Here is a 27,107-nt window from a genome sequence, read left to right on the forward strand (position 1 = left end):
ACTAAAAACCTACATCTGGGCACAAACCTGAACATCGATCCTGAACATCGATCCTAGTCCAGACACCTCAAGCAACAAACCTGTTGGGTTTGGGGGAACCACTGAGATCCTACGTCTTCAACCTGGTTAAACCCCCCGTAAAATCTAACCTGCGTCTGAATGAGTCCGCGGCTGCCTGCCGGCCGCAGCCGTGGACTGATACGGCCACGATCTCGGTGGTTCCTTTTGCTTTTATTTGATTATAAAGTTTTATCATAATGTTAAATTATTGGTGGCCTTTTGAGTACTACTGTCACCTCACAATACAGCAGCATGTCTATGAGATGGCTGATGGGTAACATATCAAAGATTGCTTCATGTACTAGTAACTAGCAAATGTATGTTCAACTCAAACTCAGGTCCACCAGTTATGTTGTACCTTATGTCTCCCCAGAGAAGAGGATAAATATTTACTAAGTTCCCTAAGAGTAAGACTGCTACATCAAAAAACTGTGTTTATATTGGGCCCATCTCAAGAATGTCTTGAACACCTGGATATCTGACATCCCCTGGGAATTACTAAATTAAATGCTGCATTTCTAGATCTCTTCATTTCAGTGTTAGGTCCTAGAGTAGTCTGTCTAACAAACTCTTGCTGTCCAGGGCTGTAACTGGCTTCACCTAGGCATATGTTGGAGGGGCCGCCATAAGCATGATTTAATTAAGCTAACATATAAGTATACCACCTTTTTCCTTATTTGCATAGGGGGACTCCCCCTTAATTTCATTCAGTTGTAATCTTTTCCAAGTGCATTGCCTTACCTTGCCTTGCCTTGCTTTCATAGTAACTGAAGTGCAGCAAACAACCTTTCTCCCAGCAGTTGGCATAAAAAGGGTTTTGCTGTTAGACTAAGTCTTCCATTCTCTCAAAGGTCTTGACCTTGGTATAGTTTTACATTGGAGGTATCATGTTATGTTACATGTTGTAGTTTTGGTCACGTGAAGCTCATTATGCACAAGTTGTTGTTGGGAGTCACTCATTTTGCAACAGAAACTCAAGAAGTTTGAAGCTTTTGAGGCCTTTTGTTGCAAGGAAATTTCTGTCAAAAACTTCACGTGATTGAAGTACATTGTTTAAAGCAAACCAGAACTTGTTTGCTGAAGGCATGGCCTTACGTTTTGCAAGTTTTGCCTGGGACGCTGGTTTTGATACTTTTTTTTTAAATCTAGGGGTCTTGTACCTAACTACAATGAAGACTTCAGTGCATGATACAGCTAGGAAGCCCCCAAGTAGTCTTTCTTTAAGTTACCTTCACTTTGGATTTAAGTTTGAATAATGGTGGTTTGAAATGGACATGGATTTGAGAAATGATTTTTTTCAGGATGCCCAGAACACCCCCATGTCATGTATTCATTGGAATGTTCCAAACCACAAGAGAAAGTGCTCGCTTGTACCCGGGCTATAAAAGCGAAATGAAACAGTCTTCACATTGGCCGCGCAGGCCTTGGGGGACCCCAGACTTCGGTCTGGGCACAAACTGTCATGGACTCTGTCCTGACATGTTGGATACTGAAGACGAGCATGAGTAAGAACAACGCATACGAGAACTTGTGATACAAACCTGAGAACCTATGTGAAAATTACGAGAACTGAAGAACCATGAATGTTGTTGAGAGCACAGAATGTGCTCAACTGTTGTCAAGCCAATATACAAACCTTCCAATACTATTGAAATGAACTTGAAACTTGTGAACTTGTGAAACCTGTGAACTATGAACGAAGAAACCTACATGACCTACGTACTATGAATAAATTGGACGGTTTGGGGGAACCACCGAGATCCTACGTCTTCAACCTGGTTAAACCCCCCGTGAAATCTAACCTGCGTCTGAATGAGTCCGCGGCTGCCTGCCGTCCGAGAGGCGACCGCAGCCGTGGACTGATACGGCCATGATCTCGGTGGTTCCTTTTGCTTTTTCCTCTATGGTTTACAATGTACAGTTTATCCTAAGGCTTGAAACTTCATTGTGCTCATCACCGCATCTTTGGATAGACTAAAAGGGGACAAGCAATAGAAATAATGGCAGCAGTTTAATATGGAAAGAATCTGGCAGATGCAGTGCATTCACCTCAGAAATCAGGTGCACACCACACTACACAATTTACTGTTGGTTCTGAGTTCTAACTTGCATAAGGGGAATCCCTGACTGACTTCATTTTGTCCATAACACTATGTTACATGTTTTACATCTTCTCTTTTGGTATCTTCTCTGTCATTCCTCATGATTGTTTACTAGAATAAGACAAATTTGTTTTGCCTCAAAGCTTGGCAACAAAGTATTTGCAAGGACAGTCACAGATCAATCTGTCTGAGTGACAGGCAGGTTTGAATTACCGTAATGTATTTACGTATTACCTATGATTCATCGTTGTCAACATTTGCGAGAACTGTCACAGATCGATGCTTTTTGTCTGAGCTAGAAAAAACCTTGTCATTCCTAACCTGTCTCCTTGCAATTGTCAACACACAAATAACAATGCCTTCTTTAAGGCTTTGTTTACCAAGACGTCAATGAGTGGCAAGACTGTATAGTATTGCATAGTTCAACTGCCAACATATAGTTTTGGTCACGTGAACTTCATTATGCACCTGTTGCTGAGTCTTGTTTTGAGTTTTGAGATATTTCAGAAAGTCGAAGCTTGTGTGGTCTCTTGCAGCAAAAAAATTGTGCTAAAAACTTTATGAGATTGTTGTGCATTGTTTACAGGAAACCAGATCTTGTTTGCTGCAGGCATGGCTTTATGTTTTGCCAGTTTTGCCTGGGTTGATGTGGCCTTTTTTAAAATCTAGGGGTCTTTTACCAAAATACAAAGAAGACATAACTTTAAAGTGCTTGTTACAGCAAGGAAGTCCCAAGTGCACTTTGTTAGTACCTTCATTGGCAATGATCTAAGTTTGAATAATGGTAGTTTGACAAGGAAATAGATTGGAGGAATCATTTTAATCAGAAAGGACACCTAGAACACCCCCGTGTCATGTCTAAGTTGGAATGTTCCAAACCACAAGGGAAATTGCTCGCTTTTACTCTGTGTATAAAAGCGAAAAGAACCACATTGTATATTGGCCGCGCAGGCCTTGGGGGACCCCAGACTTCGGTCTGGGCACAAACCAGCGGCGAGACACAACAAAACAAAACACAAAACACAACAAACCAGAAACCATAAATGGTTATGGTTTGGGGGAACCACTGAGATCCTACGTCTTCAACCTGGTTAAACCCCCCGTGAAATCTAACCTGCGTCTGAATGAGTCCGCGGCTGCCTGCCGTCCGACGGGCGACCGCAGCCGTGGACTGATACGGCCATGATCTCGGTGGTTCCTTTTGCCTTTTCTAGCTTTAAACACACAAAACGCTAACTTTCTAGTATGTGTTATCTGTAGAACATGTGTATTTTCCTAACACTGGACTTTATAAGCATTGTACTATGAAGCAGTCTATGTATTTTGATGGTGTTCAGTACTTGCAAACAGCAACATTAGCAAGATAGTGCTGCCATACGTGGCCAATGTGACCATTTTTTGTTGGCCTCTTGACAATTTTTCCCATGAACACAAGCCTTAAGAATCCAATATACAGGATCCAAACTGATATGTGGCTTTCTGATTGTGCATGCACTCTCTTCAATCTCAGCTTCCTAACAGCAACAGTTTCTTCCTGAAAAAAATCCTTGTGACCCACTGGCCTTTTCCTGTTTTCTGTAGAAAGACTACAGCCAAGTTATCCTGCTATTATCCAGATTTAGTTCTCTGCTCAGAATTGATAAAAGTACATCAGGAATAAGGGATTGACTGGCATGACCTTTACATCAATGAAAATATCAGTGATATGGGCAAGAGATATGCCAAAGCCTTGCTAAATATACTGCAAACTGACCCCAGGAGTGAATACAAGTTTCAATGTGTGTAATGTACATTAATTGTTTTTGTACTAGATAATGCCATATATGTTGTGAGATTTAGAAAGATGATACTGTAAGCCAGATTAGTCCTCCACTCAGAACTGCATAGAAATACATCTAGAATAAGAGAACCTTTAGATCAATGAAAATATCAGTGAAGATAAGCCAAATCCTTTATATTTATACTGCAAACTGACCCCAGGAGTGAATACAAGGAGTATGTGAATACTGGGAGTTTCAGTGCCTGTAATGTAGTGTTTATGTACTAGATAATGCTGTATACATTGTAGGATTTTGAAAGATGATACTGTAAGCCAGATTAGTCCTCCAGTCATAACTGATAGACGTGTATCTGGAATAAGGGGATTGACTGGAATAACCTTTAGATCAATGAAAATATCAGTGATGTGGGCTACAGATAGGCCAAATCCTTGCTAAGTATACTGCAAACTGACCCCAGGAGTGAATACAAGGAGTTTCAATGCCTGTAATATCATAGTTTGTTTATGTACTAGGTAATACTGTATATGTTGTAGGATTTAGAAAGATGATGATAAGCGGCACTGTTGGTCTCTTTTAAGCTTCACAAGTATGATGTCTTGGTCCTTGGATTTTTGCAGAATATTAAAAGAAATGGGCAAAGTAGATATAAAACAGCACCCCACCACCTGATATCTGAGCACTATGTAAGGATCTGGGCAAGAATTAGGCTAATCTTTTGTGTATTAATTATGCGCTGTATTTGCAAGATGTACTCTAGATCTTTTTATAGTACTGTATTTCTTACAGAGGAAGGTAAGCTGCTAGTACATGATTGTACTAATGGAAGTTGTTACAAATACTGATGTAAAACACAGAAAACAAGATGGATCCTTTCATCTGCTTGGAGATCCCTCCAATGGACTGTGCAGAGAACTTTGATAACTCTAATTTTTCTTTTATCTTGTGTTTCAGCTCTTCTTTAAGAACAAGGTTACAGAGGAGGAAGGCTTCGTCCTGTTCGTGAGGAAGAATGCAGTCCAGGTCCTCATCCCCAAGTTTGGTTTCGAAGGAACCATCTTCCTCAAGTCCCAGGATGGGAGAGGGGAGGATAGCCCGTTTGTGTTCAACGAAGAGGTGATTGGTTTTTGTTTTCTTGTGGAATACCATGCCTTAGACACTGTGGATAACAACCTCAACTGTAAATGTTGTTGATTTTTCACTATGGAACTTCCAGTCCCCAAGAGTTCCATTTTCTGGGCTCTAAGTAACCGACTCGCAGTAGAGGCGAATGATACATACCTGGTAGCAAAAAATGTAAGCCACTACTAGCTTTATAAATGTTGTTTGTATTGTGTGCCTAGGTAGATTATATTTCAGCTTTTATTTGAATCATGACAAGAGTATACTTTGAACTTACAATTATGACAATTTAATGACTTTTTTGTTTACTTTATATTATACTTGATTTACATGTTTGACATATGTTATTTTTGATTTTCTGTCATTTTCTATTATGGACTCCAGGAAGACTTATAGATTTTACTTGAATTTGAAGTCTAACGGAGATCTCAATCAACGAACAATGTTGTGTTTGGATTGTCAGTTAAGATTGGCAAATGTTTTATATGATTTTTAAACATCAGCATGTATGCCTCTAATGTATATGATGCTGATAATGTGATTATTGTAAACTTCAATGAAATTCAGGTAGCCAGGGCTACCTGCATAACTGTTGTTATGAATGAACTGAAATGTTTATTAGGTCAAGAAGGCTGTATATTCAGCAGAATTTTTTAATTTCACTTGCAGGAGAAATTTCTATCATTAGCAATATTACAGGTAATAGAAAAAAGAGCTTTGATCTGACAGGTGTTTTGATTGACAGGAGTCGTCGCAGACTGCAGGTGAGGTGAAGCTGCGCATGTTTGACCGTGTGGTGGTCCAGATCACCGTGGAAACCTCCCACATCCAGCACCAGAAGCTCAGGATCAGGCTGGTCAAGCCACAGGTGGGCACAGTCATGAGATGGGAGGAACTTAGTTTATTAGATACATAACACACTGCAAGATAAATTGCAAGACTCAGTGTACCAAAATTCATCCTAAGATCACCTCAGAAGACAGCTAAGTAACTGGTAGTATGATTTTTTTAAGACGCAATGTTAAACAACATTAGAAGGTTGTACATTTTTTACAAATATGTTTCTTGATTGAATAATACTTATGACAATAGCTTGCAACCAGGAACTGTTGTAGTGGTATACTTAATGTCCTATTTACATTTACAAGACTGACAGACATTCTCACAAAGCATTCATGTGGTTAACACAGTATGGCAAGGTGGTGTTCATGAAGCAAGATGTATGACATTTGAACTGGTTAAATGTACAACGATTCTAATACATGTACTATATATTTTCTCTTCCAGCCCCCCTATGTATTTTTACTCTGCACCAAAAGATGGCTTTATGACCTCTGACATGTCTGAATGTGCATGACAGTGTTCTGTGTTTTCCTAACAGTTCTCTTTTCTGTTTCCCTACCAGGTCCCCGGGTTCACCGTTCCTCCTGTCGACACCAGCAACAGCGCAGAACCTCCAGTCAAAAAGGTTAAAACATAACCTTTTAGCATATTTCCTAACAGCCACTGCACTGACATTTCTAATCCATTATCAACAAGTCTTTTTAGATGTCAGAAGATACCATGTGTGGTAGTCAGCCTTTTTTCCTTTTCCAAGGTCCATCAAAAGTATTCTTCATGTTCTACAAGAGGGGCACAAAAATAAAGTAAATGTCAGATGTCAGTGATCTTGAGCAGATTTGATATTGCATCAAAAAGCACTGCGTTCCTGTGTCTTCTTTGTATTCTCACAGGAGTGGTGTAAGATGACATTCCCATTTCATAACTGTAACTGTCGGATTCAGGATTACAAATTTGGGCAAAAAAATATTCAGCTATTCAAGTTCTTCTTCACATTTTGTAATACATTACTGTAACAGAACAACATGGATGAGCCAATACTCATGATATGGACCATTTCAGATAGTGATTTTTAATTGTCCGATTCAGCATACAAATTTGGACAAAAAAAAATCAAGCTATTCAAGAGATGAACATTTTGTAATACAATGAGCCATAACAAGTTGGATGAGCCAATGCCCATGGAATGGACCTTTTCAAAGATTGTTTTTAATTTACTTGTTAAAGATTTTTATTATGAAGTGGTCTTATCATGTCTGTATTGTAGACATGCATTTTATGTCTGTGTAGTAAGGGACTATGATACCAGCATAGTATTACATTTGTACGTTTTACATTTTAATGTCTAACACTATTTTTCGTTTTACCTGTATTGTCTACATATACCCCAAACGCATTCATCTTTAATATGGCATGGTTTCATGATACAAATAACTATCACTGTACAGTTAACTTCTGTAACATGGTATCTGAACAGAAATGGAAACATTTTAAAAATCAGCCATCTGGACTGATTGTGGGGCTTGATTGCAATAAAATCTCATCTGTGAGAATCATCTTGTTTTACACAAGGCACCATTATTGTCTTGGGTAGACAGATTATCAATATGATGTGTGTACTAGCTACATGTGTAGTGCACATTAATTAAGGGTTAATGACCCAAGGTGTGTATGGCGTGATAACGCCTGGTCCTTTGCTATAACAACCGAATGAAACCACCGAGTGAACGAGTAAAGTCTCGTGTTGTTTGATTTTTTGATATCCAACTTGGTGAGATTTACACACTGAAGCACCATCATTGCTTGGGTAAGGCAATGTGAAAATGTACATATGTAGTAAGGTCCGTATCATTTGGAGGACAGTACATATTAAACATACTCTAAATGTTTCATTCTCCATCTATCCAATACAATTCTAAATAACAAAGAATGTACGGCGACGCACATGACATTCAGTATGACTTGTTTTATTATACCAAAGCAGATGACAAAGTATCGTAGGAAAGGTCGCTACATTCGTCACTCCTCAAGTGGAGACGGCCAAACAGCCTGGCACGGCGGAAAGCACTTGTGGGTAACACTTGTGCAATAAAGCTTGTTTTATGGCACCAATTACACATGCCTCTGCCAAGGACATAGCATTTATATTACTGGGAAAACCAGACTCCTAAGAGGCGATGCAGAAAGAGTTACCTGCCAGTACACGTGCGCCTGCAACTATACGCCTGCCCCACTATATCCAGCTGGCCTCAACTATTGCTTACCTCTTGTGATAGCATTAACTGGGGCCAGCTGGATATAGTGGGGTGGGTGTAGTTGCGGCCTAACTTGCGGGCGCGCGTGTACTGGCAGGATGGGTAACTCTTTCTGCGCCGCTCGTAGGAGTTTGGTTTTCCCAGGGTACATTCATATTGGTGTTCTTTGATTTGATATTTTGGTAGAAAGAGTAGACCCTTGGCCTAGCAAACCACTAGAATGAATATTCAGACTTCAGATCCAAAACATTTAAAGGGTGTGGCAAACTTTAACATGACCATAGCAGAGGCTGACACTCCTTTCTAGTTGAATTCTATACTTAACACTTAAGTACAAGTTGCCTGATGGAATGTTTGAACTTCCCTTTACCAATTTGCAGTCAAGACAAAAGCAAGCTTTAGCCATATATGGCTAGTCTCTACCAGACTCCGGATCGCTGGAAAAATCGTAGAAATGTAACAAATCAGAGGAGTAAGCCGGCCAGAGGAATATAACCGGCCAGGGAACAGCACGCGATCGTCGGAGTCTGTGGTATCCCGGTGCCTTGTTTGATCTCCACTAATCACTATCTAATAGGTGCGAAGTGGCTAAATAACACTTTTATTGCTTTCCGACTCGCCCGTGACGGTCCAAGCGGGAGCGACGATCCTGTCACATGTGACCGGAAGTGTCAAAGGTCACATGAAATTTTCAAAGTAACGGTCCATTCTGATAGTGTTTATTTTGATGACTGCGTGTTTAATCTGGTAACTGCTTGTATTTACTCTGGTGGCTATGCAAGCCAATTTGATGGACCGCGTTTGCCGTGTTGGCAAAGATGTTTTCGAGTACGACACACTGCGACAGGGCCAGGCAGACGCTGTTTTGGGTATTTTAAATGGCCAAGACGTGTTTGTCGGGCTACCGACCGGAGCTGGAAAGACGTTCTGTTTCCAGGCGATTCCGTCGTGCCTGGACTCTGACGAGCCATTTGTGATTGTCATCAGTCCCCTGACAGCACTCATCGATGACCAGGTAAATTTTATATTGTATATATCTCCATAAAATGCCTACCGGCGGCGGACCTGAGTTACGCCCCCCTCCCTCACTAACCACGGATAACTGAATGTTTACTCGAATTGAAATCGCGTGCTGTTCCCTGGCCGGTTATATTCCTCTCTATTTGTTCCATTTCTACGATTTTCCAGCGATTCGGAGTCTGGTAGAGACTAATATATGGCACTCATCCACAGATTTTCACTGCAACATCTGATCTGAAACCATTTACTATAAGATGCTCTATGCTCAGTCAAACTGGCTGCCACTTCTTTTGCACTTGTTAGTTTCAAGACAAACTCGGTTTCTCTAGCTAAGCCTTTCAGGCATAAGAACATTCTGCCTTTACCTCTTAAGAGCTGCACCATATCCTTGTAATCTCCAAGCAGATCCTACGGTTGCACAAGATAGTATCAAAAGCTGCCAGAGGAGTGAAGCCGGTGTTTCGCTACCGAAGATCTGCCATCACTGAAAGGGGCTGATGACTCCCTTTGACCAGCTGTACTCCTTTCCCAGCTTTGATACTATCTTATGCCACTGGTAAATCTGCCTGGAGATTAATATCCTTGCACAGCTACAGTACAGTGTACTTTTCTCATGATTATTGGAATGCTTTAACAGAGGGTAATCCTGTATTGACAATCTAATCTTATTGTATAAAACTGTGAAAAGCTCATTGGCTCGTTTGCCTCTAATTCTGTTTCAGATCTTTGAGGGATAGTAAAGTTAGACTTACCCCGGTATTATGATTTAGCATATTGCATTACCTTTGTTCTTTCTTGTGAGTCATTCTTGGTAAGGGAATTGGAATGTTAATAGAGCAAAACTCCAAAAGCTTATAATATTTGCACCTATATCAAGTCATTCTATCTTTGAATTCAACTGGAATGGTTACCGGTAACAGGAATACAAGAGTTAAACAAGTTATAGTTGGCATAAAGGTGATATGGCAACTTGCAGTGGAAAAGTGTTCCTGTTTTGATCAACCCTCTCTCTGCTGCCTAACCCTATAACCAGTACAAGTTTGATGAAGGGTAGACATCCAGGTAATAAGATAAACCAAAAAGCATTTACTCAAGCAACTGGTTATGATTTTGGAATTTTGATTTTGGCTTTTCGTCAGTGTCACTGATGAAAGACGCCAGATGGCTGTCTGAAACGTCTGACTGATTCCAAAATCATATCCAGTTGCTTGAGTAACTGATTTTTGTCAATACAAGTTTGGTACCAGAGGCTACCTCAGCCTATAAAAAGGTTATTTAAGCATAACTTCTGCGCCTTCTTGGCATATGGCAAGTCAAGAAACTGATGATATTGTAGTCGTCTTCTATAGCCTACCTTACCAACCCTTCTGGAATCATTAAATTTGAAAAACAAAAACTGATGTCAACAGCACATCAGCAGAAACAAAGAAAGGAGCCAATTACAGATTCTGTAGTTGGCAACTTTAGTTAGTTCAAAGCCTTAAAATTCATCACCGAAAAAGCCTGAATCACCAATACCAAAATTAGTTAGAAATTTCCGATCCCTTGCTGTGCTGCACTCCAGGATATACGCTAGGTTAATTTGACGTACCGTACCTAGACTAAGAATTGTAGAAAAATTACTGGACTACAAAAGGTTACAAATTCGAAGGATGTAGCCCCGTTGTTTCTACTTGGCTGCCTTCTCGGCCTCGATTTCTGAAAGTACAAAGTTACAAAGTGAATGAATAAGTGCTTATATGTTGGTATAACTGCTCTTCATCTAGCTGCAAGGGATATTTCAAGCTATCTGGTGAAGAGTGTCCTTGTTTGCAACAAATTCCACTCCATGACAGTTCTAAGAAAATACCAATCTTTTACACATCCGCCTCCTAGTTTGTTATTTGTAAACCTATGCAATCAGCTGTGCTGCCTATAGGTCTGTGTAATGTACCGTTGCATTTTGAATAAATAAAAAAGAAAATAAGTTTGATAACTCTCATGCTTGAAGGCTTGACAACATTGAAACATGAACCTAAAAGTTCATTGGTTTTCAGTATACAAAATGTAGATACCTTTATCACCAGACCGCAGACCGCATCTTTACAGTACAGAAACAAAAAATCTAAAATTTTGCTGGCCTCTTGGTAAAAATGGGAAAACCTTTGAAGCGCCACTTCCTGAAAGTGATGACTAACTTAAGTTATTGATTGGTGCAAAGAATGCTCACCTTCCTTAGTTGGGAGATGGGTTTTCTCCGTAGTTTCTGCATGTTTCAATTTGCTCTTGTCAAACCCAGACACTGCCGCTGCTGTCAGGGCAGCCCTGTCTTGGTGCAGGGCTGGAACAAGATCATGGTTGAGAAAATACGTACAATCATCCATATATAATCTTGGAAATAGTCTAGGGCATGGAAGCATATTTGAGGCATAGGATTGAAGAGGCTTATGACATGGGCCTATCAACACAAGCAAAAACACCCGACAATATAAAAGAACAGTGAGCAAAGTTACAGAATAGAAAAGTGAAGATAAACCGATCTTGAATAAGTGTATAACTAGTAAATTCTCCCAGCTCTTTTCAACAAGTACAAAGAACACGCACAGTCAGCATAATGTGCCATCTTAAGGACAGCAACCCTTTCCAGTAGTATATTGGGTGAGTGAAGCTTCGAACTCCGAACTTCTTGGTCACAAGTTTGTGTCACTAAACACTGGACTTTGCACACTACTGCGTCTTGACAAGTATTTGTCTTACCCTCGGCATCAGGCTTCATTTCCTTGACATTGGTCTCAGCATGCTTTAACTTGGATGGATCCAGACCCTCCAGGATCTTTGAGGAACGCTCTGATGCCTTCTCCTGGTTAATGGCTGGGAAATAACGACAGTTGGAGAATTAAAATACCGTACTGATCCTCAAAATTCATTTGGTCATATGCCTCTCTTTTGTGTAGTGGTTAAAAGAAATGCTGTGAAACAGAGATTGATAATATTTCATCTGGGGAGGGGCATTACACCAAAGCAGCATATAATGCACGTCAATTTGATCTTTATACCTTTGCACATAGTATATATATATATATTATAATATTATATGACTATATATATATATATATATATATATATATATATATATATATATATATATATATATATATATATATATATATATATAGTCACATAAAGGACAGTTTTGTAAGAAATTCTTTCAGTGCTGAAAATTCAGTAATACTAATGCTTCCAATTTATATTTTTGATCAGGTTGAAATGTTCCCAGTGGTTTTAATAGGGTCATTTTCATGATGACCCCCCCCCCTCGCGAAAACATGACAAATTCAATGTGAAGGGGCTTTTTCAATACATTACTACTGTATTGCACTTATTTTAAGTTAACAGAAAACACTGCAAAAACCCTTTCCCCTCCTACTACAATATGAAAACCCTGGAAAATATTATGAATCTGAAGTAGTTTTACATATTAATGTTCACATTACACGCTTTTGATAACAAATTACAAAGTGCCCTCTACTGAATTAGTACTCCACACATCCTACTACATCTTATTTACTTATTGAGAAGTAAATAGCAAATTGTAACTTACTTTGTTCTGTAGGCAGAGGGTTCTTCTCCTCTGTTTCCACATGTTTCAGCTTGCCAGTGTCAAACTGCTTCACTTCAGACACATCTGGTTTGTCACTCATCCTGCCTGGTAGATTTGGTCACTTGACGTCGGAAAAAACTGCAGAAAAAATTGACAATGATTAGATTTGAGTATTAAACCCATTAAAATGGTGCCTTACTATGTCTTTGTACAAATATTTGGTTCTGAAACAAGAACGACTAAATTGAGAGAAACATGCCATCCTCAGCTCCTTAACTTTAAAGTTTTGGCCCGATGTGCCAATGAAATCTGGACCTGACCCATTCCCATCCTCTCAGTCTCCACTTATTTTTAGAAAACTTCTACATATTTTCTGGCATATTCCACAACTTTGTTTTTTCAAGTTTTTGCGCACAAATTTTTCACACGCACAAAATCCCAACCTGTCCTATCTCACAGTATCTGTTGTCATTCACCACAAGTACTGAGTGACAGATGCCAGATCTCCCCAGAGAGTATGATGTACATGTAAATGTGTGCAGACAGTTTCCAGTGATAACAAGGGGAGCAAGAACACTGTACAGACTACAGTCTCTGGTGACATCCAACCACAAGGGACTGGGACAGAGATAAAACTTTTGTCCTTTGTGGAATAGCTACAATGCATCTTTGTCAACCACATCCACTTCTGATATCATAAAGATAAAACATTAATAGTTAAACTGATCAATCAGTCGTCTACATGTATACAAGCGGCAGCACTGATGTACTGAAGTGATGATGTCTAAGAAAGATTACAAATGTTTCTTAAAATATACATCGTGTGCTGTGTAAGTCTGTGAATACTGTAACAAGTGAAATATTCACAGCTGTTTTATTTGCGTAGTTTTCGTAACAAGCTTAAGATCTCGACATAAAATCAATAAACACATGCTGATTGTCTTGCAATGACACTGTGATACCTACTAGTACTACGGTTATTTCAAACACAAACTGAAAGATACACCAACTCTTGCTTTTCACGCTGCCATACAAATGAAATTTGGTGCCACAAAGTTACAGTTCTTTAAGAATTTTTTGAGAATAAGAATTATTTTTTAACCTTCAACATTGAGACAATGTTAACATTACACTACACATCTCCATGCAAATTTGTCTGGCCCATGGCCACATGTACTAAAGGTTCATCATGTAACCAGGCATGCATGGAATGCACTTGTATCAAGAGCAGCAGGACTGCTTTCCCACATTCTTATGCTGCTCACCTTACCGCTGTCTGAATTACTTACAAGATACCATCTATTATTGCAAGGTTGGTGATCCCCCTAGAACTGAGCTCTCTCCATCAAAGCTAAGGGTGCACATTTCATTTGAACAAATTAAAGAAAGGCATAAACCTTGCCATGAGACAATTTTCCTAATTGCTCAGGGTTCAGACATAGTTCAACAGGATGACAAGGCACAACGTGTACTACGTAATACTGTAAACCTTGAATGTGTGCCATCGTGGTTTTATTTTAGATCTCTCCACCACATGACACCATGTATATTATTACTACAGCAATGTTACTACAGAACTGTTTCAATTGTGAACTTACCAGACTAAATAAAGAAACTCATTTCCCTCCAGATGCAAAATCGAGTCACCACAAAAATGGATGAATTTACAGTAACAGACAGCATGCATTGAGGCCATTGCGTCTTTATACATAGGCGTCCACAAAAATGTGCAAAGACTAACAAATGGTTGATTGCATGTAGCAGAATACATATCAAGAAACGAGATATCAATAGTATACCAGAAGATCAGCTGCAGTATACTGAAAAGCTGCCAGGATGCCCAAACTCTAGTCACAAGATAAGATCATGTACAAAATTTCATGACAATCCATCCATAGCTCCTAAAGTTATGCTGCTAAACCACATAAATAAAATGCTACCCAAAACTTTAAGTTAAACCTTCTTGGCAAAGGTATAGATGGTCTATATACACAATATAAAAACTTATTCTACACATGCACTCACCCAGAGAAAGAGCACAGTCTGATCAGCTGGGAGGTTGGCACTAGTTCTAACAGTAACACGTTTACATGCAGGGAAACAGGAAGTAGGTTTGAGGGAGTGATGTCATCCTGGCTTACCCAGGCAGGAAATTCTGCACATATAAGGTCATGGAGCATCACCTGGTTGGATCTGGCTTCTACAAAGGACGGCGCATTCTTGCCCTAAAATGGGGAACCTGTTGCATAACGCGTTTCAATCCAACCCTTCCAGTGAGTTCTACAGCTTTACAGAATATTAACTAACATATTGTGCTGAAGCTAGTTAACACTAAAAACAAACTATGCACAAATGCATTAAATGTTTTATGCCCATAACCTGTGAACATGAAAGGGGTTATAGACAGAAATCCCCCTGATTTAATAATGGTATAACCTACCCTTTGGGGAGGGTGAGTCATACCCATCTATCTTAACATATTCCACACCTGTAACAGGTGCTGCATACAGAATAATAGATGACAAGTTAACAAAGTTGACCACACAAAGGTCGCTTAAAAAAGAGACTGAAAATTTGAACTTCGAGTTTAACACGAGCATCACGATAATGTCATGGTGACGCAGTGGTAGGGAAAAAGCAGGTGTTTGGCAAAAGATTGATTTACATATCAACCAGTAATTTGATCTACTAATTTAAATATCAATTTTTGATCCAATCTACTGACGTCCTGGTAGGCATCAACCGCCCAATACCACAGATACAACAACAGCAATCACTCGTATTGTCAACTCTGCGTATTTCATTGTCATTTACATCATGCATCATATGTTCCAACTTTAATTTTAAAACAAAGTGTCACAAATCCAATCTTGCTTGCTCGGGCACTGCTGCATGGTGGAAAGGGGGCCAGAAGACGAGTCAGTGTGCTTTTCTGTGGGGGGGGGGGGGCATTTGTCACCAAGGTGATGGGCAACATAGAAACCCTTGATCCAGACCTTCTCTTCACCAGTCCACCCCCAGTGATTAATGTATGGTCCCTTAAACGTGAAACTTGAAACTGACAGGGCCAGACAGCGTTAGGCCCTGGTGCACCCAAGGACACAAACCTGTCTTCAAGAACAAGTTACAAGCAGGAATGAAGAAGTTATTTCATGTTTCAACAATTCCTAATTAAATCTTATATAGTGTTAAATTTAGTGTAGAACAGACAAAGACATAACTTTGCTGTCAAATTGTTCGCTTTAACTTGAGAGTTGAAACTCTGCAAATGACAACTGGCTGGGAAATTACTGTGGTAAAATTACTAAGAACCAGATGGTTTGGGTCAATGTCTTCATTCGAAAAACGTCAAGAATTTTCTACCTCCGGCCCAGGTATGCAGAACATTCCGAAATGTGCAGAACCAAAAACAAATAACCCTGGGCAACTGCATTCTTCTATGCTTAGCTTGTCAACTCTGATGCTGCATTTATGGAAATACTTTTATGTCAACCTTGCCTTTTATGTACATATACCTTACATGTACATGCAACCAAGGGCCTAGGGGCTAAGTACAATGTCATGTACCTTACAAGATACATGCCTCACGACTTGTACATGCCAACATGTACATGTACCAACATACAACCTGGGCTGTAAAAGTGTATATACCTAACTGAGGGGCTTGCCTTTAAACTTAAAGTGCATATACCTAATGTATATCTTACATACAACCTATAACGTTCCTTTTATGTACATACACCTCATACATAGCTAAAGGGCTTGACGTTTGTGTGCTCTTGTGCAAAGATCCACCCACGTAAAGCAATTCACCTCAGCAATGACCTCAGCCCCTCTCTCTAGCTTACGAAGCTAATTGAGTGGGTGTCTGGATTCTCAAATGCGCCTAGAAACCAAATAAAGTCTAAACCTGGTTACTGTTATATGTGATCAGTTAACACAAATTACACTCCCATCTGAAGTCACTACATTAAACAAGCAAACTAGTCTTCATTCAGAAACATTACTACAACAAGTCATTATTGTCATAAACTTATTATCCACCCAAAAGTGGTGTCATGTTCTTGTACCATTATTCTATGATCCAATATCTGCTGTACAAGTTTTACAAAAAAATTCTGAAGAACGCCCCACATATTACATTAAAATGAGGGAAGGCAATACCACAAAATTAAGGTCACCTTGCTACAAATCACATGAATAAGGCGGCTTTCCCCACCAATTACGGGAAATCAAAATAGGTAACAGAAAAGGGCATGCAGGCCCTCAATATACACCCAGGAAGAGGTGCTGAGGTTATACAGTAGTGTACAACAGCAAGGATACAAGTTTGGGAGAGAACGTAATTTGCATATGAACCCTGACTTCCTGCAACAGGAAAAGGGGTGCCTTCAACAGCGCTTGTTTGACAAACTCCAAGCAGACCTATCGGTGGCAAGGCCAAAGGGCCAACCAGTGTCCAAAAGCCTGTTGGCTTACTGCTTGGTTTGCCTCTTTGATACTGCCTTGCCAATGATATATCTACCTGGAGATAATGATGTATACCTGGAGATTTAACCTGTTTTACATTTAACCATGGATAGTGAGTGAGTGAGTGAGTGAGTGAGTGTTAACATCACACTGATACATAATAAAGTGCCACAGACTTCCCGCTAGGGCCCTAAGGCTGATGTATCATATGGCAAGCTATGTCTACCTTGGAGGTAGCACACAACAAGTATAAAATATTCCCATTGTATGATACAGATAGCCTTTTTACGAACAGAAAAAAATTTCGTTTCAGGTCTATAGTTATGAGTAAGAAGTTTCACAAATGCAATACGGAACAGCGAGTACATGTATATGTGGCTCTGTTTGAAGGACAGTAAAACCTACTTGACATTTTGAGTGAGTGTTTGATTCTCCTGGAGAGAATTGCTTTGACGTACCATAAAGGTTACAGCTTAGTACACCCTTAAGCAGCATGAGCTCTCATGAATATGAGCGTCATGGTAAGCGCTGTGGCTTCTCCCTTTTTGCCTCAATGACAAACAGAGATTATGTTTTCAGTATAAAAACAACAACAATTATAGTCTAATTCATGTGTGTGTCAAACCGCTGGATTGTTTTGATTTCGTATGTGGTTAGGTTTCCTCTTATAAAGCTTAAAGGGGCATTCCACTCCAGAAGCGGGTATCATAATTCATCAGAGAATAAATTGTTATGCTTGAATCAAGTTTGTTTTGTCAAATGTACCATGAGTTGAAGCCTGAACGCAGGGCGTGCATTATAGCGATCGACTTCTTGAATTCCCCGCTGGTCCCTTACCAACAATCCCAGAATTCAATGCGCATGGTGTGTTACGGACGGGCTGGATCGACGAAGCCGCCAAGGACTCTTCCAGTTGAAAAGGTTGGTACTGGCATAAATTTCGATGTTAGATGCTCAGAATTGCTTTTTTGGCTAGACTAAATATGTGTGCACAACCTCTATCAGAACTGGTAGGCAAACGCGTTCCAATCATTATTTGCGGGCCATTCTGTAGCGATCTGCCAATATGTAGATAGTCATTTTTAGATAGCAGAATGGTCCGTAAAAAGTTGCCAAATTTCTGTATTCCGAGGTACGCTGAGCATCAGACTTTTTGTGTACCTTCCTAAATGTCCGATAGTAATTTTACCGTTTTCGGTTTGCTCTCACTCACTCAGCGAACCGAGATATTGGGCCCGAAACTGACCATGAAAGTAGCGTGTTTACTGTTAGCGGCGTCATTTTTAGCCTCCACCAGGCCTTGCTACGGGGGTGTGTGGATCGTACAATTCGGTAAAAAAATCGGGAATTGGCCAAGGGAGTCAGTCCACGATTAGATTCACATTTCCCCTCCGCGGCCGACCAACCTCTCTGGTAGCAAACCCCTGCCTTTGGCAAATTATTCTCCTTATGAAACCAGCGTAGTCAGTCTGGTATTGAGGCTATCCATTTTTTGTTTTGACATACGTCAGATGCACGTGTATGGCGACAAGCGACTACTTTCAGCTCTCACTACAGTGCTTATATTTCTGCATTCTAAAAAGCTAAGGTCTTCAAACGTTTTGTGTACATTTCTAACTGTTTGATAGTAACTCGACTGCTTTCGTTATATTTGTAGTTATACCGTTTACGAGAAATCGGGCCTAAAATTGACCTTGCATTCAGAGTGTTTTCGGCTAGCGACGCCATTTTTTTGTTGACATGTGATGACCTAGTTTACTACAGTGATAATATCTCTGCATCCTGAAAAGCTAAGGTCTTCAAACATTTTGTGTGCATTCCTAAATGTTTGATAGTCACTCGACTACTTTTGTTAAGCTCGTAGTTATACCGTTTACGAGAAATCGGGCCCCAAAATCGGCCTTGCATTCAGAAGTGTTCGCGGCCACGCCATTTTTGTTGACATACGATTACCAAACTTTTACATTGTATTCAAGTGCTAACATCTCTGTATCCCCCAAAACTACGGTCTTCAAACTTTTTGTGTACATTCCAAAATGTCTGGTAGTCACTCGACTGCCTGTAGTTGTACAATTTACAAGAAATTGTTCCCAAGGTTGGCTAAGATAGCAGACACCGGAAGTGCAGGATTTGCAGAATTCCATAGCATGCAATAATGTCATAGAGTTCCATGTCTTTAAAATTATGCATAAACTGGTGCATAACTGCCACTTCTGTTTTTGTTTGATAGAAAAGAGAAGGACGTGGTCGAGGAAAAGCCCAAGTCAAAAGGTAATTTTTAATTTCATTACTAGTAGAAAAGTGTCCTCATGTGCCTAATTACATGTATGTATATTTATTTTTTAAAATGACAACACTGGATTTGTCAAGGGACATGATATGTTTGGTAAGATTACTTGTTCTGGTAAAAAAGATTGACAGAAGTGTATGATTTGGGCTAATGGACTAGGCACTGGTATACCTCAAAGTCAAACCAAAATATTTATTGCACTAACAGATTTTGTAGTGCATGCAAAATCTAATCATTATCATGACAAGCTTATAATTGCTTCTTTCCTGGGAGTGACTCTGAAATTAATATAAGAAATGTTCTCTGTTTTGGCATGTAAAAGAATATGTGGCTACTATACTGTATAGTAGCTAGTGTAAATCTATATTTAAAACCTTTCAAATATCCGATTTAAGAATTATAGTCAGTACAGTACTAATATATATTGGGTGCAGAAATGTGCTAAGCACTGTTATAAGTGATATATTCTTTTGTAGGCAGCCCAGAAGCCATTCTTGCTTGCTTGTATGCTTGATGGATGTTATATTCAGAAAAGCCATCTTGGAGTTGGGTGATGTTGTAATACTAAGATCATACTAATAGTTCATGTATGGTCGATTTCAGCAAAAGGTTGACATGGAAGAGTCAGTTTTTGCATGGAAAGGGAGATGGAGTTTGTAAATTTCAGCCTCTCTTGTTATTCATGATTGTCATTTTTAACATAGATGCAAATGTGGCCTAGTATTATTTTGTCATCAATGAATATCTTAATCACAAGAACATTGTTGACTTCAGAATATATTCTTTGCAGTTGACCTAAGGCAGCGGTTGGACTACAGTAAGAGGCTAGGAGACTATGTGGTCAAAAACATCTATGAGAAGAATCAGGACTACACTTTCAAAAAGAAAGGTGTTGAAGGTTGTCATACACAGGCGTCGGGAGTTTTGTGGTGGCTAGGTGCTCCAAAAGCCTGACTTTCCAGGCCAGACAATAAAACTGCAATTGCACAGTACCGTTCAAGGTTTACAGGCTAGTAAACAAGTGTCGTTTGGAACTCTACTGTTTTCATGGTCATGTTTTCTCATTTTTGTTATGTTTTTTGTAGCATACATGCTTTATATGACAAAACTACATGTAGTTTCTGTTTTGAACGTTTCAAAACTGCTGCTGCTATTTCTCTTAGACACAAGAAATGTGAAAATATAAATATTAATTCATGAACATGCAACTTGAACATGTTGGCAGTAGCCCATATACTTCAGGTCAAATCCAGGTAGATCCTGATATACTGATTTTATATGACAGGCTATATTATTATGTTAATAAGGACAAGTTCCCATTGTATATCCAGTGGATCATTTTATTCATAAATATCCTGCCTACATATGTCAGAAACAAATGCTGTTTTACAACAATATATGTGTATCCACCAAAGTTTTCCCTGCCTATTTGTGAAAATTACACAGAAATGTAATTGTATATTGATATGATATACATGTCTTTCTTGCTGTATATCTAGTTCAAAGGAATATGAAAATAAGGATACTTAATTTACTTCAAGGTTTCTATTTGGCCTGTTGTATAAAGCATGGATAGGTAGATAAATTTATACAGGTGAGGGGTAGATAGATGTCCGCATTTGGTTGAATGCACCTGTTATAGTGCAAATAATGTGGAAACTGTGTAACACTGTTATCAAGATTGTTTTATCTTAGCAGTAAAGCCTCACCCTTATTCTAATTCTAACCCCAAGCTTAACAAGAATGGATAACCCTAACAGTAAAAACTCACTCTCTGGTTTAACGTCAGATCAATTTAGCAATTGAACATGTGGTGGCGAAATATCTTAACATGAAAATGTCCTATGTAATTAGTCTCATCTTTAGAGGGATAAGTCTGTCTTATTTTGGTGACTGCACAGGCTGGAACCATGCACCGCACTGATCTCCCAAGATGATTCTTGTGGACCCAGCACGAAAACTGTCTGTACGCTCACAGTTGTAAGATTCTGGGAGAAACAAAAATGCATGTAAATTGTAATGTTATATTTTTTTTTTTGTATTAAAAGATTGCAACAAGTACACTTCTTGCCACTTTGTTTCAATCTGGTTATTTTCGGATCTTGGTATTGCCCTAACAGCCCCCCTCCAAACATTTCCAACTTTTCACACTAAATTGGTGGCACAAGTTATCACAAAACTGTCCATTTCTTCACACAAAAAACCGGAAACGAGGTTTGAAAACTTTTAGGTGCACAACATATCAGGTAATATACTGTAGTGAAAAAAGGTTCCTGAAAAATTGTAGTATGATTCATACTTACTAAGTTCAGAATGGTGCAGGTAAATTTTGTCTGGTGCAGGTAATTTTCAATGCTACCTGCACCAGTGCAGGTATATAAAAAACAGTATTTCGAGTCCTGCTAGATTTATATACAGGTCACAAATTCGACCACATGTGGCTATGTTTCCGTAAGCTCACCATCGTGCGACCCCACACACAGATCGTGCAAAATAAATGGAACAGAAACACAAAATCTACATTTACCTATTTCCCAATGGCTCCCTGACATCTTCCAGTTCAAGTCATTTTGTCACTGTAGATAATATAAGTGCAGTTTTCAGTGCAGACCTCATGAGACGGGATGGAATTCCTCGTGTATCTTGACGCATTTCAGCTGGCTACGGCCGCTCCCGACGCCCATACCGCTGCGATCGGGGTTGCTGTGGTCCACGGGATCTGTCAGCTCACGAAGGTCGTGGCAACACATACACTCACACACTGTAGGCTGCAGTTGTAGTCATCGCATCTGCACCATATGCTTCTTGGCGCTAGCATGCATGCAACCCTCCGTCTCGTAATCCCGGCCGTCCCGTGCCGCCCCTGGTTGCGTGGCGGTCCCAGCAAAGGCTTCTGCAGGCTGATTGTTCTCATCGCTACTCTCCGACTCTCCAGAATCACGTTCAGGCTCATATGCGTATGGCATAATGTCGTCTGAGTCGAACTCGTCTGAGACACGCACGGCCGGAGTCCGCCATGACACTTTGTCGTCTGCTTCGTGTTTTGATCTGTGCGGATGCCCATATTTGGAAAACCCGTGACGTCAGGTCAAAGCCGAGAATTGGAAGCGGTCCCGCATGGGGGTTCATAGGTTTAGAACAGTGTTTGGTCGAAAAGTCAGTCGTGGTGATTTAGTCAAAAGTCGGGTGCATTTGTATTCCGAAGAGTGTAATATATATGGGAAAAATACTCGTTTCATGAGTGGAATCCCCCTTTAATGAGACTTTGAAATGATAAGATTTTCTGCCTTCACACTTGCTTGAAGATCATTTGGCAATGCATGATTCATTTAGTCCCAAACCTTCAGAAAAATATGGGATAAATCTTTCAGCAGTCTGTAACCTTGGCTAATAGATCTTACCCACTGATAAGATTAAGCACACACTCTGCCATTATGAAGCCCAGACAACATGGCTTTCTTCAGGGACACTCACTTAAATAGGTCTGGCTGCTACAGTACACTTCCCATGTCTTAAACTTTCAGCTTACAAATGTCAAAGATTGAAAGAACATATTTGGGAGGCCTTCTGATGTTGAGCGACTACAAAATGGTTCAAAAGTCTGTAGTGCTACAATCAGTATTCACAACTCAGCTCTTGAACACAATACGAGCAGGTGGTCTACTGAGTACTCAGACACACCAAGGTCAACTGCATTTTACATACATCATTACCAAGTCACACCAAATTACCTACAACAAATTGTCATTTGTGAACACTAATGCATGGAAACAATTTTTGGCTCTACAAAGACAACATACCGAGTAGCTGCTTTTAGCTGGCATCTGTATGTATAGCTTGAGGCAAAATGCTTATCTAGTGGTGTGCTACAATCAGCAAAATCTTGAATTTTTGCATATCGATGTACAGAACTACAATATAGGTCAGAGGCAGTCCTGAGTTCACCTTGTGCAGTAAACCAACCTCTCAGATATTCTACATAGCAAGAAGGTCAACCTTTGCCTGCCAGCTGGTTTAACTTTCGACTTGATAAAAATCAAGGCCACTAGAAGAAAACTGTTTATGCCTGGGACGCCATGTTGGCTTACTGGGGACAGGCAGTGCCAGGGTTTCTGCTGGCCCTTTTCCCTCTGGAATTTCCTGTTAAAATTTCCTAACATCTGTACAAATTCTGGCTTTGAGTTTGACAGGAGTCTCTCTTTAATTTTGTCATGTCAATAATATTATACAGAAGTGCCAACATGAGAAAACTTTCACCTCAACAAGATCCTGAGCTTTAAAGGTCCATTTTAATATAATATGCAAGATTTTTGGCAATGAAATTTTAAATAGTAGTATTCCAGAGGAAAAAAATTTGAATGACATGTTTAGCCAGTTTTTAGCATGTTTGATTCATTACTTCATATCTCTGGTATTTTTAGATAGATTTTTAGACTGTGTAAATACAGGCATCTCCTAAGTTTCTGAAACTGATTTTTATTTAGGCAAACTACTTTTTCTATCATTTATGAGAACTATTGAATAGTGGGTGTCCCTGTTTCTTAAGGCTAACCTACTGAACTTATCATTGTAAGGACCCCCCTCCCCATGCAGGCCCCTTCAAACAAGACTTTCCTGTCCAACAACTAATAGTAATACATTACCTTTTCACCTGGTCAGAAACAGGCTGGACTATGGCGGCACTGAACCGTTCAGCACCATACACATGGACAACAACTGTGACAAGAATACCACTGTTATGTGACATAAATACAGGTACACCTGTACCGCCCTATTCCTACCTATTTGGGGAACATGTAATTCAACACTGAACACACATTTAAGTAACAGTGTCTCGTTTTCTATGGGTTGTAAATGGAAGGAGGAAAGAGAACATAATGGTTCATTCATCCATAGCCAACTTCCACCCGTCCTCGGTATTGAAAGGGTTAAAGTGTGTAGTCTCGGTGACGCCACCTACAATGTCTATAGACTGCAACAAAACCTCCTCTACATTAAGACAACCTGGCCACTTCTTGGTGGTCCCTTACATGATTTTTCCCATTAAGAATCCTGTCTTTAGTTATTGCCTGTCAACAAAGTCCAGATGTATCAGTCCTTTGACTGTATTTATGCCTATGTTCTCAACTCTGCTACCTTTTGGACAACAAAAATGACTTTGCTCATGTGCAGAATATTTGTTAGCTACACCAGTGCATGAATTGTCTCACTACCAGGTAAAAATGTACTGAACATTTCTAGTTTATCAATAAGTACATGATAAGAAATATGTCTTTTCAACAGTTTTTTTAACAACAAAAAAACAAACAATGATAATTGCGGTGTCATAGGTGGCATTCCCCAATATGAATATTAGTGGTTGGTCCCTAAGGCCTGGGGAGAGGGCAAAATTTAAAACTGGACTGAATTTCCTGTGTTTCCACGAATGTTTAAAATTCTGACAATAATTATAAGTGAGTGTTTCTCACTTTCTCCAAAACCCTCCCCAGACACTTCACAAACAGCTGGAGTGGTTCATGATATAGGCCCTACTGATAAGGGGACTGTGGATTGAGTACAGACAAACACCCTGGACAACAAAAACAACTGCAGTGCAAATACGCTGAGTCCTTGGTCTATATACGACCCAAGGCAACATAAAACATGCACGTTTTGCTTTGCTTTGAAAACAGCAGAGACATGGACAAAGGACGTCAAGTTCTCATGTTGCAACCCGATGACATCATCATTTATACGCCTGTATGATAGAGTATAAAGTTACCAACATTTGGCCTAGTTCTTCAAGTACATGCATTTGTTTTTGGCCTTCCTGCCTGTTTATGTGTGAATCTGCATCTGTGTCTGTGTTTATGACATTTTTGTAAACTATAAATCATTCAGTGTCACTACACAGTCTCAGTACAACATTGTCTGTGGGACTTGAAAGTTCATGAATAGAGAGAGACAAAACATGCCATCTGTTATTGCCCTCTTGAAGAAGAGAAAAAATCTCTAACTTCTAATGCAATGTTGTAAGACTGAAAGCAATGTGAACAGTGAAATATGCGAAGTTTAAAGCACTTTTTGGCAGAATTTCAGGCAAATATTCGAATCAGACGAAAGGTACAAAATATTTCAAGAAGCCATGATGTCATGTGTGTAATCTGGACGCCCACACATTTGAACAGCAAACGAGAACAAAAGGAGAAAGAACTTCCGTCTGGAAAATGGTCCAAAGGTTTGTCACCTTTCCAGACTGCGCCTTTGTTAGACTAGTGAGGTAAAAGGTACGAATCAATAAGCTGACTAGAAAATGAGTTTTCCCCCTTTCTATAAACTCCCCAGCCATGTCAGCACACCACCCACCCCGCACCCACCTCCAAACTTTACGGACCAGTTCTTCCACTAATTAAGGTGTGAGGAACCACGCTTAACTTTTCACCATCCAGTAAATCTTCAAGAAACAATTCGAGACAAGAGCTGTTTCTCAGTTATAGACATGGCTGCGTCGTTCTTACGTGGAAAAGGAGAGCAACAGAAGTGAAAAACCATGGGTTCTGCACAGACGGGTTCATCAACAAGTTCAGGCAGCACTCCTGAATGAAAACGTCTGCACAAAAATGGTCCAAACCACAAAAATCTGTCCCTGTTCGTGCCTCAAGTTAGCTTAAAACAAAGCCTAGTGAGCAGAAAAACGGGAAAGCCCATGTTCTTGACCTTATTAAGCCGTATTTTTCACACTTACCGGAGCTGGAATGTCAGCTAGCCCTTAGCTTGAGAGGTCCGTGCAGAGGTTGGTGAGGAAGTGAGCAGCTCTGTTCAGACGGGAAGTAAACACGGTAATGTGTTCATAGCTACGGTGGCCCATTGCATCATAGAAATCAAGTCGCGTAAGAGATCCGTTCCGTACGCAAACTGTTGTGGTTTGTACGAAAACCATTGTGTTGTTTTGAAAATCATTTTTACTTCTATATAAATCATTTCCTGTGCTAGGCATTCACTATTTTATCCTGCGCGTAGGCGGCAGAATGGTTTCCGTACTCGACGCAATTGTATCGATGGGCCACCGTAGATATCTCTCTCGAAACCACGCCCCCTTTTCACGGAAACATACGAACAGTACTGGCGCTCTGCTGAGCCGAAGTTCCTTCTCCGAAACATTTCCCGTCCCTCGTTTGGTAAATTCCGAATGTTATTTCTTTGACGAAGGCTTTCGACCTGTTTATCAAATTTGATTTCAGTAGTCTCTGACTGACACCGAAAGAGGTCGACAAGATCAAGAAGCCTTTCTCAAGTTGATGGGCGTGATGTTGATGCTGGTGCGCTCCCAGCGGTAGCTTTGAAAACTGCACTTCATATTGCAGAAGGCGCACCAGACTGGCATTTACCCAATTGTCACTGATTTTTCTGTAGACATCGACATTAAAAGATTTTTCAAGGTCAATGTCTATAGAGAGATCAATACATGGTTGACACTTTCAACTTATACCACATACAAAATCCATTTTCATTGGTTATACAAAATGTATGTTGAAAGTTTTTTATTGTAAGGTTTCAACTGCCTGACTTATCATTTTGCAAAGTCATATTGCCTTAAAATGTTGCCTTATT

At 39.8% G+C, this 27,107-nt stretch overlaps 3 protein-coding genes across 6 annotated transcripts in view; 2 read left to right on the forward strand and 1 right to left on the reverse strand.

Annotated features, from left to right (window-relative positions):
- Positions 1 to 8,061, forward strand: part of LOC118419575 (exosome complex exonuclease RRP44-like) — a 26,962-nt gene extending 18,901 nt beyond the window's left edge. Inside the window, exons 19-21 of the mRNA XM_035826021.1 lie at positions 4,895 to 5,056; positions 5,808 to 5,930; positions 6,468 to 8,061. Coding sequence (XP_035681914.1) covers positions 4,895 to 5,056; positions 5,808 to 5,930; positions 6,468 to 6,542 — 360 coding nt within the window. The 3' untranslated portion in view covers positions 6,543 to 8,061. The remainder of the gene's footprint in view (positions 1 to 4,894; positions 5,057 to 5,807; positions 5,931 to 6,467) is intronic.
- Positions 8,062 to 10,389: 2,328 nt separating this feature from the next.
- Positions 10,390 to 26,377, reverse strand: LOC118419572. 2 transcript variants are annotated; one of them, XM_035826017.1, is made up of 5 exons: positions 26,242 to 26,377; positions 12,758 to 12,895; positions 11,914 to 12,027; positions 11,387 to 11,497; positions 10,390 to 10,875 (listed from the first exon to the last, which is right to left on the reverse strand). In XM_035826017.1, exons 2-5 carry the CDS (start codon positions 12,855 to 12,857, stop codon positions 10,847 to 10,849), a joined length of 354 nt encoding a protein of 117 aa, XP_035681910.1. In that variant the 5' UTR covers positions 12,858 to 12,895; positions 26,242 to 26,377; the 3' UTR covers positions 10,390 to 10,846. The 2 variants fall into 2 exon arrangements, with proteins under 2 accessions (XP_035681910.1, XP_035681911.1); XM_035826018.1 differs by lacking the exon at positions 26,242 to 26,377 and adding an exon at positions 14,783 to 14,858.
- Positions 17,907 to 21,505, forward strand: LOC118419567. Of its 3 annotated transcripts, XM_035826011.1 has the most exons (4): positions 17,907 to 18,148; positions 18,739 to 18,815; positions 19,458 to 19,498; positions 20,308 to 21,505. In XM_035826011.1, the coding sequence occupies exons 1-4, from the start codon at positions 17,960 to 17,962 to the stop codon at positions 20,469 to 20,471; spliced, it is 471 nt and encodes a 156-aa protein (XP_035681904.1). In that variant the 5' UTR covers positions 17,907 to 17,959; the 3' UTR covers positions 20,472 to 21,505. The 3 variants fall into 3 exon arrangements, 1 of the variants encoding a protein (XP_035681904.1); XR_004831630.1 differs by lacking the exon at positions 18,739 to 18,815; XR_004831631.1 differs by lacking the exons at positions 17,907 to 18,148; positions 18,739 to 18,815 and adding an exon at positions 18,833 to 19,022.
- Positions 26,378 to 27,107: the final 730 nt, after the last annotated feature.

This window comes from Branchiostoma floridae, chromosome 7, assembly GCF_000003815.2.
Source record: "Branchiostoma floridae strain S238N-H82 chromosome 7, Bfl_VNyyK, whole genome shotgun sequence".
Classification (NCBI taxonomy): Eukaryota; Metazoa; Chordata; class Leptocardii; order Amphioxiformes; family Branchiostomatidae; genus Branchiostoma; species Branchiostoma floridae.

Bases quoted from the DNA above. Each gene is read 5' to 3' on its own strand.
- LOC118419572 (XM_035826017.1), bottom strand. From the start codon at position 12,857: ATGAGTGACAAACCAGATGTGTCTGAAGTGAAGCAGTTTGACACTGGC. The intron at 11,498-11,913 runs GTAAGACAAATA...ATCTTGTTCCAG, and splicing joins AATGAAGCCTGATGCCGAGG to CCCTGCACCAAGACAGGGCT. The intron at 10,876-11,386 runs GTGAGCATTCTT...TTGTACTTTCAG, and splicing joins CCATCTCCCAACTAAGGAAG to AAATCGAGGCCGAGAAGGCA.
- LOC118419567 (XM_035826011.1), top strand. From the start codon at position 17,960: ATGCTTGAATCAAGTTTGTTTTGTCAAATGTACCATGAGTTGAAGCCT. The intron at 18,149-18,738 runs GTTGGTACTGGC...GACATACGTCAG, and splicing joins GGACTCTTCCAGTTGAAAAG to ATGCACGTGTATGGCGACAA. The intron at 19,499-20,307 runs GTAATTTTTAAT...TATTCTTTGCAG, and splicing joins GGAAAAGCCCAAGTCAAAAG to TTGACCTAAGGCAGCGGTTG.